The sequence below is a fragment of the Rhipicephalus sanguineus genome, chromosome 3 (assembly GCF_013339695.2).
Source record: "Rhipicephalus sanguineus isolate Rsan-2018 chromosome 3, BIME_Rsan_1.4, whole genome shotgun sequence".
Taxonomy (NCBI): Eukaryota; Metazoa; Arthropoda; class Arachnida; order Ixodida; family Ixodidae; genus Rhipicephalus; species Rhipicephalus sanguineus.
In genome coordinates, this window is record NC_051178.1 from 131,437,916 (window position 1) to 131,450,610 (window position 12,695).

A 12,695-nucleotide genomic window follows, 5' to 3' on the forward strand; every position below is an offset into this window, starting at 1 on the left:
TCTTAGATGAATAGACGGAGGGGGGGGGGGGCGCCCCCCCTGTGCGCACGCCTATGCATATGGGGCAGACTTCGCGCCCCCCTCCTCTGAGGTGACTACGGGGGGCGGCCGCACACAGCCGAAGATTCGATCACACTTCAAATCAACGAATGTGTGAACGGCGCTGCACAGAACGAAACAAATCGATAGTCGCGACGTCGTTTGCAAAAATAAAGGGGAAGAAAGCGAGGGCCCAGTAATGATTCGCAACGCAGTTAACCAAGCGTGATAAACATGAAAGTTTCGCGACACACTACCACGAGAGTGAACTGTTGTAAGCCAGAACCGCAGGCTAAACATCGCTCCGGGGCACGTAGCTTATGCAACTTATTTCAAAAGCTGAAATCAACCCCCGCGCTAAAGCTTTTCCTACAGATTACCCCTCGCCTGCCGCCGATGTGAGGCAGTGAGGGAGAGCGCAGTAGTACTCTTCCGAACATCATCGAATTCTGCTGCCTTTTGCCGCCATCTTGTTAGCTCCGATTAACCTGCAAGACTACTATGCTACTATGGCCCATCAAGTTGGTTCAAAATGCTACCATTTGGCTGACTTCAAAAATGTCTAAAACACTATCCCAAGGGTCGTAGGATAATTCCTATCGCTTCTGTGTTGCTTTATCAGTCCTACACGTTGGTTAAGACTTGTGCCGCAATATCAAAAAAAGAAGAAAAAAAGCACGAAAGGACAGCTCTAGCGTTCACCCTTACGGTGGCGCTTGCAAGTTGAACAGCAGCAAACTTGACAGCATCAACACGCTTTTATCTAGCTTTTATCAGGCTTCTAAATGCCAGGCATGCGCATTTTTCCATAATTCGGTACATTCCCTACTTGAATTTTCAAATATGAAAGAATGCTCATGGTCCTTCATATCACGTCTGCTGATATGCTAAAGCCCTTTGAAACAGGCTTCAATAACGAGAAAGTGAACAATCCATTACAATGAGTTCGTCGTGCAAGATGCATCAATTGTAATTTGGGGTCAACACTAAATAAAAGCATCTGCGCAATTAGTGTTGACTATGTTCACTGTAATTTTATTGAGCTCTTTTATGCTGGAACAACTGCAATGTCAGCAATAACACCATTAAGTCCCATTAAATAACAGTTCATGGAGGGTTTTACTTATGTCGTGAAAGAGCAATGCAGATGTGTGTTGATGATCAGCGACATCAAAACCACCTCGATGCTCGAGGAATAAAAACAAAGACGAGCAAATGTGGTTGATGTTGAAGTGACAGTGTGAATCAAGGATCAACATTGCCAACAATTTATTATCGTATAATATATATTTATAATTATATACACTTGCTTCCTGTAATATCCACACAATATATGCATATATTCAGCAAGTTTCATATACTGACAAGTGATCAACAAGGGCAGATACCTAAGCTCCAATCTAACATCCAAGGAAACAACAGTGCTGTGTTATGTATTTGATGATTATCGATGGTCTGAGAACATATGCAGAACAATGACCAGTAACCACAGGAGTTTCATACAGGAATTACTAGAGGAAATATGAGGTTCAGTATATCCAGTATACCCTGCCCAAAGAATGATGGGTAGCAGAATTTCCATCTTCTTAGAGTAACAGCTTCGGCTTTGGCTTCAAGTGTCTAATTTATGACACCTTTTTCGAAGCTGCCATAACAAGCTTGTTAGTTGGAAAATATTTTTTTAAGGCTAAAGTGCCACTTACAGTGGTGCCACTTAAAGTGCCACTTAAAGTGCCACTAGGCCACTTACAGAGCTTCCCAAAGAATAATGCATTTTGATAGGTCTCTCATTGATGCCACTTCAAGAATTACATCAATCTACTGATGTAAGAAAACCAAACAGGCCTACTTAAAGCGCTGAAAATTCTACCGCGTCATGCACTTTCAAAGAATAATCTGAAAAGCATCAAGCACATTGTCCCTCTATGGAAGCTGATATACTGCTTTTGCATTCCACTTAACACCAGTTTGTCCTCCAGTAGTCACTGAATGAAACTACGCCATTAAGAGATCCCCATTACAGGGCTAACCTGCCGAAGGAAAGGAAACAGTGAGCACGATACATTCTCCTATTGGAGTGACACGTACGGTGGCTGACGGCTGAAGCATGCGTGCACCATGTTTCTCCAGTGACACATCCATGACATGATACGGCAACGAACCCATGCACAAGCATTTTGGAAATTGCAGGGCACCCAAGACCGTAGCAACAGCCCTCATCCCACTTAGCCTGCTTAAGGAGGCAGCCAGTGAAACGAGAGATATGAAAGTTCCAGGACTGGCATAACCATCTCTCAGAAGCCCGAGTTTCAATCCACTGAAGGCTATTAGTTTATAGCCCACACGCATGCATATGCATTAGACCCAGTTGTTGTGCAGATCTCAGAATGCCCAGCGAAAGTAGTCTTTGGTAAAAGTGTAGTATATCAGAAACTATAGCCACATCACCAATTAAAAGTATCAGCTTTACTCGGTAGAAGAGAAGGGAGCTTTATGTATTTGTTCTCGCTTTTCTTACACTGGCTTTCATAATATTAATGAGAACTAACAGACAATCATGCCAAGGAAAGTATAGGGGATGTTTTTAGTAATAAATGTAAGGTAATTGTTACACGTATGGTGGCTGACGGCTGAGGCATGCGTGCACCATGTTTCTCCAGTGACACATCCATGACATGATACGGCTTTCATAGTTATTCTATATTGCATGGGTAAGTGAATATTGAAAATTTCTGAATTATGAGGTGAATGCTGGGCTATTCGTTCCAGTCCTCAAATCTCACTGTTTCTATAAAAATGTTGAATACCATTTGAGTAGTTTCCAAATACATTGCTTCATCAGTTGTACAGTACTCGCAGATTGAAAAGTGAAAATTTAGGGCTAAGTAATTCACATACTTTCGTTTCCAGCATTTACAGTTTGAGTCATATCAGCTTCACTTTTACTTAAACAGCTACATCAGAGCCAACATTATCTTTAGAGGCCAGATTTGCAGCGGCACGTCACTGTTATCACAAGCAATTGCTCACAGCCGGCATTAAACTAATAAAACTATGTTGCATTTCAATCCGTGATTACTGTAACTGATCAAACATGAAACAAGCAAAAATGAAATACAGTAAAGGCTCGTTAATTCGAACTTGAAAGGGACCATAAAAATCTTCGAATTAAGCGGAGTTCGAATTAGTGGGCGGGCGCCACAATGAACGGACCATCGCACCACACGTCGCAGGCAGAACTCAAAGAAGCTACCTCTGGACTCGTTATCACAAACTAGGCGCGTTAGTCGCAAGTGATTTTGTAAATTATGTTCATGGACCTCTAACAGCGAACAGAATTACTTGATCAGTCGGTGATACGCCAGTAACAGGCCCCGACATGCATTCATGTGAGCAGTGAGCCCTAATGCCAAATATATCACGTTATTTATGCTCCAAAACACGTTTATTTACATGGAATAGTGAACGCAATCAAAATAAAATCTAATCAGTAATTTGCAGTTGCTTGCGTTTCCCCTGTTGCGACTCCATGAGCATCGTTTGGAGCTTGCCCAAGAGCTCCAGTACAGCGTCCGAATTCTCATCTGCTAAGAAATGCTACGGTTTCGTTGTTTTGCATCTATAGTAAATTTGGTCTGGTTTGGTATTGCAACACATTGTGATCACTTTGGGCTGACTTTTGAGACGAGCAATAAAAACCAGGGGCTTCCAGCTCGAATTAGCCGTTGTGGATACCGACGTGTTCGAATTATTGGGAGTTTTCCCCCATATAAATACACAGGGCTACGCTGGGACCAGGGCATCAGTTCGAATTAACCGAGTTCGAATTAATGGGTTTTTACTGTAGTAATGATTATCTCATTCAAGATGTAAAGCGTGCAGCATGTTAAAGCACTCAGACGGAGCTCTTCAGTTAACGAGATCACTCATAATCATTGATAATAAGATGTCACAATGCATATGGTTAGGTACTATTTATAGAAGATGCAGAACTCATGTACTCTCATTCAGTTATATGCATACTAAAAAATTTTCATCGCAGCACATTTTGAAAGATAGTGGCACCAGCATGCACTTGAGCCAGAAAGCACCTTTATTTCACTGCTATCACTAAAGACAGCCCGCACTTTTTACACGGTCGCGAAAGTATAGAAAGTATACACATACTATTTGGTCAATAAAGCTGCCTTTGAATAATACAGAACCATGAACTCTGAAAGTCCTAAATTTGTGAACCAACTGCCTATTTCGTTAGTTCACGATGCTCCCTTTGCATTATTAAACAAAACATGTTTTGTAATTTGCAGCATAATGACAAATGCTATAATGTTCTGAATACCAGGATGTGAAACTTTAAAATTAATGATGAAAAAGCTCTGGCTTATTTGAAAACTGTTTGACAGAATATTCTATTCAGTTTGCATCTGGCACTATACAAATTGTATCTGGCCACCCATATCGTGTTCCTACAACTTGGTAAATGGTTCATGCTTCAACGATATTCAGGCAACCCATGTTGGCCTGGATGTAGCAGCCAGAACAGTCTACCAGTCAAAACAGATCAGCAGTAACCAGAACAAGCAGACTTCTGTTAAGTGGCAGATGCTGGAGCTGGCGCATATGCATACATGCAGGCTATTTCAACAGGAGATAGAAAGCCACAAAAGTCATTACTGCTTTGTAGAGATGAGAGTGCCAGCCCTGAATATTTTTTCTTTCTCATACATTTGTACAGTAACTGAAACGAGCATGCGGCACCAGTGAAATGCGGGGCGATTTACACAAAATCTCTCGTGCTTCGATTTACCACGTTTCACAAGAATGTGCCTGTGACTTATAGATGTTCATGCAAGAGGGCAAGAGCGAGCTTGATGAGATGCTCCCATCACTCACTCTTGTCAACAGCAAGAGCCTGTGTGCCAACGAAAGAAAACTAACTCTTAAATGATCGCTCCTCGCACCACTGCACACTTCGTTGCGGGTGTGCAAATAAATGTGTGAGGGATGTGAACTTGAGAGAACTTCAGCCCAATTCCCCTTCAGTCCCGGCCCCTTCCCTCCTGATGGTCAACAAAGAATCACATATACTAGTAGCATGTAATACTAATCCTAGCAAACACGCAAGGGTGGCATTGTTTATAGTAAAGGCCACAGTGCATAAAGATAAAAGAAAAAAAAAAGGCAACGAAAGCGCTGTTCTAACAGCAGGTAGTGGATGCAAGTGAGAACTCACACAAAGAATGCCATTTTTCATCACACCTAGTACGAAACTGAATGCCAAACGTAACTATGAAGATGCTTAAAAAACGTATAAAAAGAACTACACCAGGTGCATCTGGAATGCGTGCCTGTTGCATTTCGAAAAACCCGCAGCACCATCGCTAAGCACAATAAAAAGTTGAAAAATTTTTGTTTAAATGCAAACGTGGCATGTAAGCAAGTTTGAGTCCCCCATTCCTTCTATCACTGCTTCAGGCAATCAGAGACGCCACAGCGCTAGCAGAAAACACCTACCAATAGTTAGACTAATGGATAGATAAACGTTTCAAGCTATGACATCAATTTTACAGACATAAAATCGACAGCACTGCTCACTGTTCAATATCCTCTCAAGTGCGCAACGTATCTGACGAGGCAATGGCTCTTAGAGTTCTCATGCATAATGTACTTGTAAGCACCATGGCTGGCTCCCAATCCTGTTGCCAACCAAAATGAGCAAATCACTAATGCCTAAACAAATGCAGAAAGTGCAGGGGCCTCAGCACCGCAATGAAGATCATACATGGAAGTTCGTTTTAAAGAATTCAATGCCTCACTCCCATCCGCAACCACATTTGGAACAACCTCGGGCCTGACCTTGTGTTTTGCAAGCACCTATGCAAGAGAACTGTTATGAGCTCGTGCTAAAAGCACCCTGTGCAACTTTCATCCGCTGGTGTTTTCAGTTTGTCTACATCAATGGCAGTACGGTGTTGTTGACAGCAAGAGATGGCCACGTGAGGCCATCACACCCACACTAGCACAAACGACAAATTGAGCTACATCGACAGGAATGAAGAAGCAAGAGAACAAAACACAAGACACACCATTGCAAAGGAATCGCGAGGAAACTAAGAAGGTGGGCAGTCGAGACACATCAATCACAGATACCTTGTTTCGAACAGGTTCCTTAAGTCTACATCTAGATGCCGCAAAGAGAGCAAGGAAACAATGTAGGCACTCGGAAACTGTCATGTTGCCGGTTCATTTTTTTCTCTACGAATCAGCACGTAAGGCGAAAGGCAGTGGATCCCTCGTTTCGTCGGGTTCCTGTGCTAGCCAAGTGCATCAACCTTAACTACATATATGTATATACACGGGGTTTACCTTTAGCTTCAGTGAGTAAAACGAGGACGCTCGTGCTCTCGGCAGAGTATTTGGAAACACTGTGAAGGCTGACTCCAAGCCTCTGCACGCTTGGGGTACAAAAATGTGGGTCACTTACAGAGCTATGTACATATAACATGGAACGCAGTTTCTAGGCAAAGAAACAAACAAAATAGAAAGCTGTCCATACAACATTGCAACAGGTGTTACAAACGATACAGGAAACAAATGTGCACAGGAAGTGCAACACATAACAGCATGTGCCGAGATCACAAGGAACACCTGTATTGCAATGTTTGCACCCGCTAGGGCCACTGCTGTCATTGGCACCGAGATTTAGGAGCACGGAGTTCGTGCACTCCCGCTGATGGACTGAACTTGCTCGTTGCCTAAAGCGCATATCCATTCCGTGTCTGCGATCAGCATAAAACTCCTTCACAGCCATGGCACAATGTTTAGGTATTGCTTTGAAATTCCGTTTAAATTCTTTTACGCGAAAAAGAGAGGTAAGTGAGTCAGAAAGGCTTTTGTAAGTACAGGCTGTGTGCTGCTGGAGCACATCTACGATACACCATATACATGCCCACACTCCGCACTACTGTTAAGTGTCGCCAGCCTTCACATGCAGCAAACAGAAAACATGATGACAACAAAGAAAGAAAACCACAACTGCTAGGCCTGTTAGGAGACAACGTGATCACTTCCACACACATCTTCACACCTGCGTGGTTCGATGCGGCTTGTCCTCGCTCTTCGAGTTGCTTGGGTACGACGCGTTCTCGGCAGTCGCCAAATGTTTAAGTTCCGCGGACCCCACAGTTTCGTGCGACGACTCGTGCTTGTCGATGCCGTTTCGTGCCTCTAAGTTTTCGCTTTTCGCCGAGACCTTGCTCTGGGAATCTGCGCTGCCACCGTTCTGCTCTGTCCTGCTTCTTCCGCTGGCATCTGAAGGTTCCTTCCGTTCGTTCCTGCTGCTCTTGTCGGGCGTATCTTTCCGGGATGAATCTTTTCGGTCTGACTTGCTGGTTTTGTCCCCGGTTTCTTTCGTCGCAGTACTTCGCGATGCAGATGCGGAGCGCGTGCTGGCCTGCTTGTCCGTCTCTTTGCTCTTTGACGAGCTTTTCCGAGTGTCTGACACATGCTCGAAACCAGCTGGCGCGTGGTCCAAGAACTGATGCCCCGACATGGTCTCGTGCGTCCGCTGAGATTCTGCGGACCTGCAAAGACCGTACAAACTCTATAACAACAGGCACTTTCTAACAACAACGGGTGTAGCAAATAACAAATGTTACTGAAACATTTCTGGTGACGCAGCTGCTGACGTAAATGAAGTCCTGCTGGACAGTGTGCTTTAAAGGAACACTAAAGAGAATTTGTTTTTGTTTTTGCTAGTTACTGAACCACCCTACACAATGTCAAAGACACCCCTCCTGCAATGAGAATATGCCTGATAAGCAATAAAATAGACAAAAAGAGAATACGGGTAGCAACAGGCCATCAAGTTTCCGCCCCAGATCACTATGACGACATAAATTTGGATGGCACTGGCTAGGGTTCGCTCGATTCTCTATCAGTAAAAATGAATAGCATCGTGTCCTAAAGGATTCACAGATTCAAGATTAAATGTTTCACTATTATTGAGCCAATGCAGCCAAATTACGAAAAAAGACTTAGAAATCTATGCTGCCGCACTGATGTATGGGTGCTTTAGTTTTGGTGCAGAATTCAGATATGAATATTTTACTAACATTTTTTTATCTAACAAACAACCCATGACTGTAGAATTAACCACAACAGAGTTTTCAAACAAAAACATGTTCGTCTAAACTGATTTAGTGTTTTACTTTAGCATTTAAGAAAAAGAAGCCTTTTTCTGTTATGCTTGCAGAGAGTGAAACTCTGTGATATGCAGGCATTTAACTTCGAACATGTACACAGTTTTATTATATCCTTTCTACATTTCTACATGCTTTGAGGTTGGTTTTGTCAGGTCTCCTAATCTAACACCTGTCATCTATGGCACTGCTTGTTGAACTGTGCCCAGTGCAATAAATTTATTAAGGCGAAAGCCTTAGGATGCCTCATCATACGCGAAAAGCGACTGAAGGTGGCATCGACACGAGTGATGCAAAAGATCCTCATTTGATGACATCACCCTATGACATAATCAAGGCATCACAGGCCACGAAAATGTGTGACATCATCATGACACCGTCACTATGTCACCATGACGTCACATCATGTGGTGTCACATTATGAAAATCATAACACGATATCATTGCTTGGTCAAAGGCGAGCCGATCACAGAGGCAATGCAAAAACCAGGCAAAATGAAGAAAGCTTCCAATTCCTCCAATTCCAAGTGTGCAAAACCCACTTTGGATTCAGGAAGCTTTCAGGCGGAATCAATACAATCGACTGAAAAGAAAAAAAAGATAATGGCTTTCTCCTTTAATTCGTCTTAGCCAAATACATAAAGGACCGTGCAACTTTAGTATCTAGACAGTCAGTGCGGCTATGACTCACATGGGACTCTTCGAGTCTGCTACACCAGTGGCGGCAGCACCAGGAGCAGGTTTGTCCGTAGACTCCTTGCGTGTGATGCCTTTCACAAGCTTGCGCACGCCAGGCAAGCCGTGCATCATTGCCTTGGCACCAGCAATGGCACCTCCAGCCACCTCTTCGCCTTCCTCTTTGATGATGCCCAGAAGGCCCGCATCGGTTGGCAGTGGTAGGTTGTCCATATTGTCTTCTGGGATTGGAATGTCATCTGAAAGGATGGGAACCAGACAAGCATGGTACTGCTCCTCATTGGTCTGAAAGCTAAGTTCATACGGAGTAGTTGCAGAGGCTTATGGCAGGCATCCTGAACAGCTCTGTCTCTCCCGGCGTAGCTCAATTGGTAGAGCATCGGACGCGTAATTAGAAAGTTGTGGGCTCAGATCCCAACGATGGAAAGGGTGATATTTTGCACACTTTAATTCATTTCAATTTACATTGTTACTACATTAAAGTTAAAAGACAACAATGCCCCTACGCTTTCGTTGCCCTAACTGTCTGTTGGATTCATTTGGTTATGTCTAACGAAGAACATGCCCTTCGAAACAAAAATTCTCCTTCTTTCGTTCTATGTCTATTGTGGCTTAAACACTGTTAGACTGTTTCATTTCTAAACAATGAATGCATGTTACATAAAAATTTGTTCACTGCCAAAAGACTCACGAATCAACTTGGTGAGTCCAATGCTCAAGCTGTAGAAGTGTTTCATGTCTACTACAGTTAAACGTCGGTATAACAAACTTTAATATAGCAAAATTCTCGATATAACGAAGTATTTCAGTTTTTCGAACTTCATATGCATAAACACCATGTACCATAAAAATCGGAGTATAGTCCGAGGTTTTTTTCTAGATTTTATGATGCCAAATTTCTGCCCCGTAATATATGCGGATCCTAAGCATTTTCAGCCGGAATTCACAGTTTCGGTTTTGGCATTGCGCGGCGCTATCATCATCGTCAGGCTTCTGCATTCGGTAGCGTAAGTCCTACCAACACCTCCTTTATTTTTTCGAGGAGGCGATGGTCCTACATGCAACAGTCGCTATTGCAACCACTTGACACACTTCACAACGGCCCCAATTTTAAGCCATGTGAGGGCCATGAAAGCAGTATTCCCCGGCTGCCTTTAAAAGAAAGGTGATCTCAGTTGCCAAAACCATCAGCAACTGTGCTGTGGAGCGGCAGTTCGGTGTAAACGAGCGAAGCATTCGCGGTTTGGAGAAACAGAAGGAAGCCTTCTTTGTGTGCAGCGGCCTGAGAAGACGTTTCTGGGGGCCGAAAAATGGAGCATTTCCCAAGACGTTGAACCGGAATTGACAGCCCTTGTTGGGGAGCAATGGGGCACCATCGATCCTCGTGCTAGACGTGTTTCGATGTCACCTTCCTTGAAGCTACTGCTGCGCGACTCCCGTGCTGAGCTCGTGGTCATCCCAAGAGGAATGACATCCCAGCTGCAGCTGCTTGATGTGTGCCTAAATAAACCATTTAAGGACTACATCAAGCGCCTGTATATGGAGTGGATGAGGTCCAGAGAGCTGGAAGTGACCCCTGCCAGACGGCTGAAATGGGTCTCACCAGCGATGCTGTGCACATGGATAGCCGAGGTTGGGGCCTGCATTCCCGAGCAACTCGTTCATTGTGCCTCCAAGAAGTGCTCGATTTCAAATGCCCTTGATGGCACTGAAGATGAGGTGCTGCGGGAGGGCATCTCTCTCTGACAAGGGAGCTTCGGAATAAAGTGCGTGAGACGACAATGAGTAAGTGTGCAAATAATTGTATTCGGTTTCCGTTTTCCACGGGCTATATTCGGGTGAAAACTTTTTTTCTCACGTTTGCTATCCCTGAATACACCTCGGACTAAATGTGGGTTTCACGGTATTTTCGACCTCAATACTATAACCAAGCATGTTTATTCGTGATTTCAATTTAACAAAGTTTCACTGCTACCACAGGGCAATAGGAAGTTCTGCTGGTACTAGTGCTCATATGGTTGACTTGTATGCACTTTTTGTGAACACATTTTCCAGGTCGCGCGCCGAAGGATAGAGAGCGGCCGCTGAAGCAGAACAGCACGTTTTCCAGAATCCGATGCGGAGAAAGGTTGTGCCTCAATGCCCTCCTTTCCTTTGGAGCAGCATAGAGGGAGAGTGGCATGCAAGAACTATGGGAACTCTGGCACGTCGCATCGCGCACTGCTCTATCGTCTCTGTGCAGTGTAGTCAGGCGTAGGTCCATATTCTGGGACGCGCATACAGTGCGCCAGTGCACAATTTGATGTTTTCATAACCGCTGCATGTCAAGTAACAAGAATCAGTATGAGTAGCTGTAGAGAGAGCAGTAGTAAATGCAACGAGCTTCCAGTTATCTTGCAAGCAATCGCGACTGCTCAGGAAATGGACGTCGCATCCATTAGCCATCTGCCATTGGACAAAATTTCCAGGTCACGCCTTTTGACCAATGGCAGATGGCTAATGGTGGCGAAAGGCACGAAAAAGACAATAGAATTGCAGTGCAATCGCTCCACTCATGTGAATGAAGAATTTTATCACGTTTAGTTGGCCTGAACAGGACCATACACCAACACAGTAAAAACTATACTTTTACTTTCATGTCGTTGAGATACTTGCCTGGCACAATGATTCATTTTTCTTCTTTATCCAAGTAGAAATGTCATCGCCCAGCCAGTAATGAACATTCCTCGATTTAAATGCCTGCTTTCAGTGCTTGCCGCTTTTAGCATGTTGACATAACTGTTTAATTACTAGTCCGTATTTCTCAAAATGTTGCATATGTTGTTGAATGCTCATTTGGTATCACAATGCCATTCAATTTCAACCTATCCAGGTTTAAATGCATTTGCAATATGTATATGCAGCTTTTAAAGCGATCGAAAGAAAGCACAGCTGAAGCTCTGCAACCAACCTGGAAGCTTCTTGGTGCGGAAGGAGGCATTGGTGATGATGGCCTTCGAGACTGTGGTCGTAGAGGTGGTGGGTGAGATGGCCACACTGATGCCCATCGGGCCCTCAGCTGGTTGTCCGCACTGACTAGCCATTAGCGAGTTCTTGACAGCGCTTGTCACCTGCAGATAACGGCAAAACATCAAAGGCAAGACCGTCACAAAAAGAATACGGGCCTTATTTACGTCTTTAGCAGCAGCTCAAATCAGGTGACAATCGCAGCATAACAGTATAGAGATACATACTGCAGAATTCTGAAAGCATGCTCACACACAAACACACTTCATTCTAATACTACAGTAGAACCCCGCTGTTACGTTCCTCACTGCTGCGTTTTCCCGGCTGTTACGTCGTTTTCCGCCGGTCCCGGCATAGCTCCCATAGGATACAATGTATTGGGAACCCCGCTGTTACGTCGTAACTGTCGGACCGTTCCCGTATGATACGTCGCGAAGTGCGCTCGGAGCCGACCGAGTGACTACCAAAGAGAGCGGCCATGGTGCATTTTCACGCAGCTTGGCCTCGTTTGACCGTAATATTAGCCGCATGAGAGGCGCAAGCAACAGAATCTTTCAATTGATGCAAACAAAAGCATGGCCTTCGAGATTCAAATTGCAAAGATGGCGTCTATGACGTAACTGCTCGCGAAAGCAAGGCCTTCGAGATAAAGCGTAGCCTTTGAGATTTGTATTGCACAAACATGGCGTGTATGACATAATTGCTTGCGAAAGCAAGGCCTTCGAGATTGGCATTCACTTCTGCCATCGCGTT

General features: G+C 44.2%; 1 protein-coding gene across 1 annotated transcript in view; it reads right to left on the reverse strand.

Annotated features, from left to right (window-relative positions):
• Nucleotides 1-1,754: 1,754 nt before the first annotated feature.
• The window catches only part of LOC119387149 (hyccin), a 33,248-nt gene continuing 22,307 nt past the window's right edge, over nucleotides 1,755-12,695 (reverse strand). The window contains exons 11-13 of the mRNA XM_037654457.2: nucleotides 11,887-12,046; nucleotides 8,932-9,175; nucleotides 1,755-7,622 (exon numbers count right to left, since the gene is read on the reverse strand). Coding sequence (XP_037510385.1) covers nucleotides 7,121-7,622; nucleotides 8,932-9,175; nucleotides 11,887-12,046 — 906 coding nt within the window. The 3' untranslated portion in view covers nucleotides 1,755-7,120. The remainder of the gene's footprint in view (nucleotides 7,623-8,931; nucleotides 9,176-11,886; nucleotides 12,047-12,695) is intronic.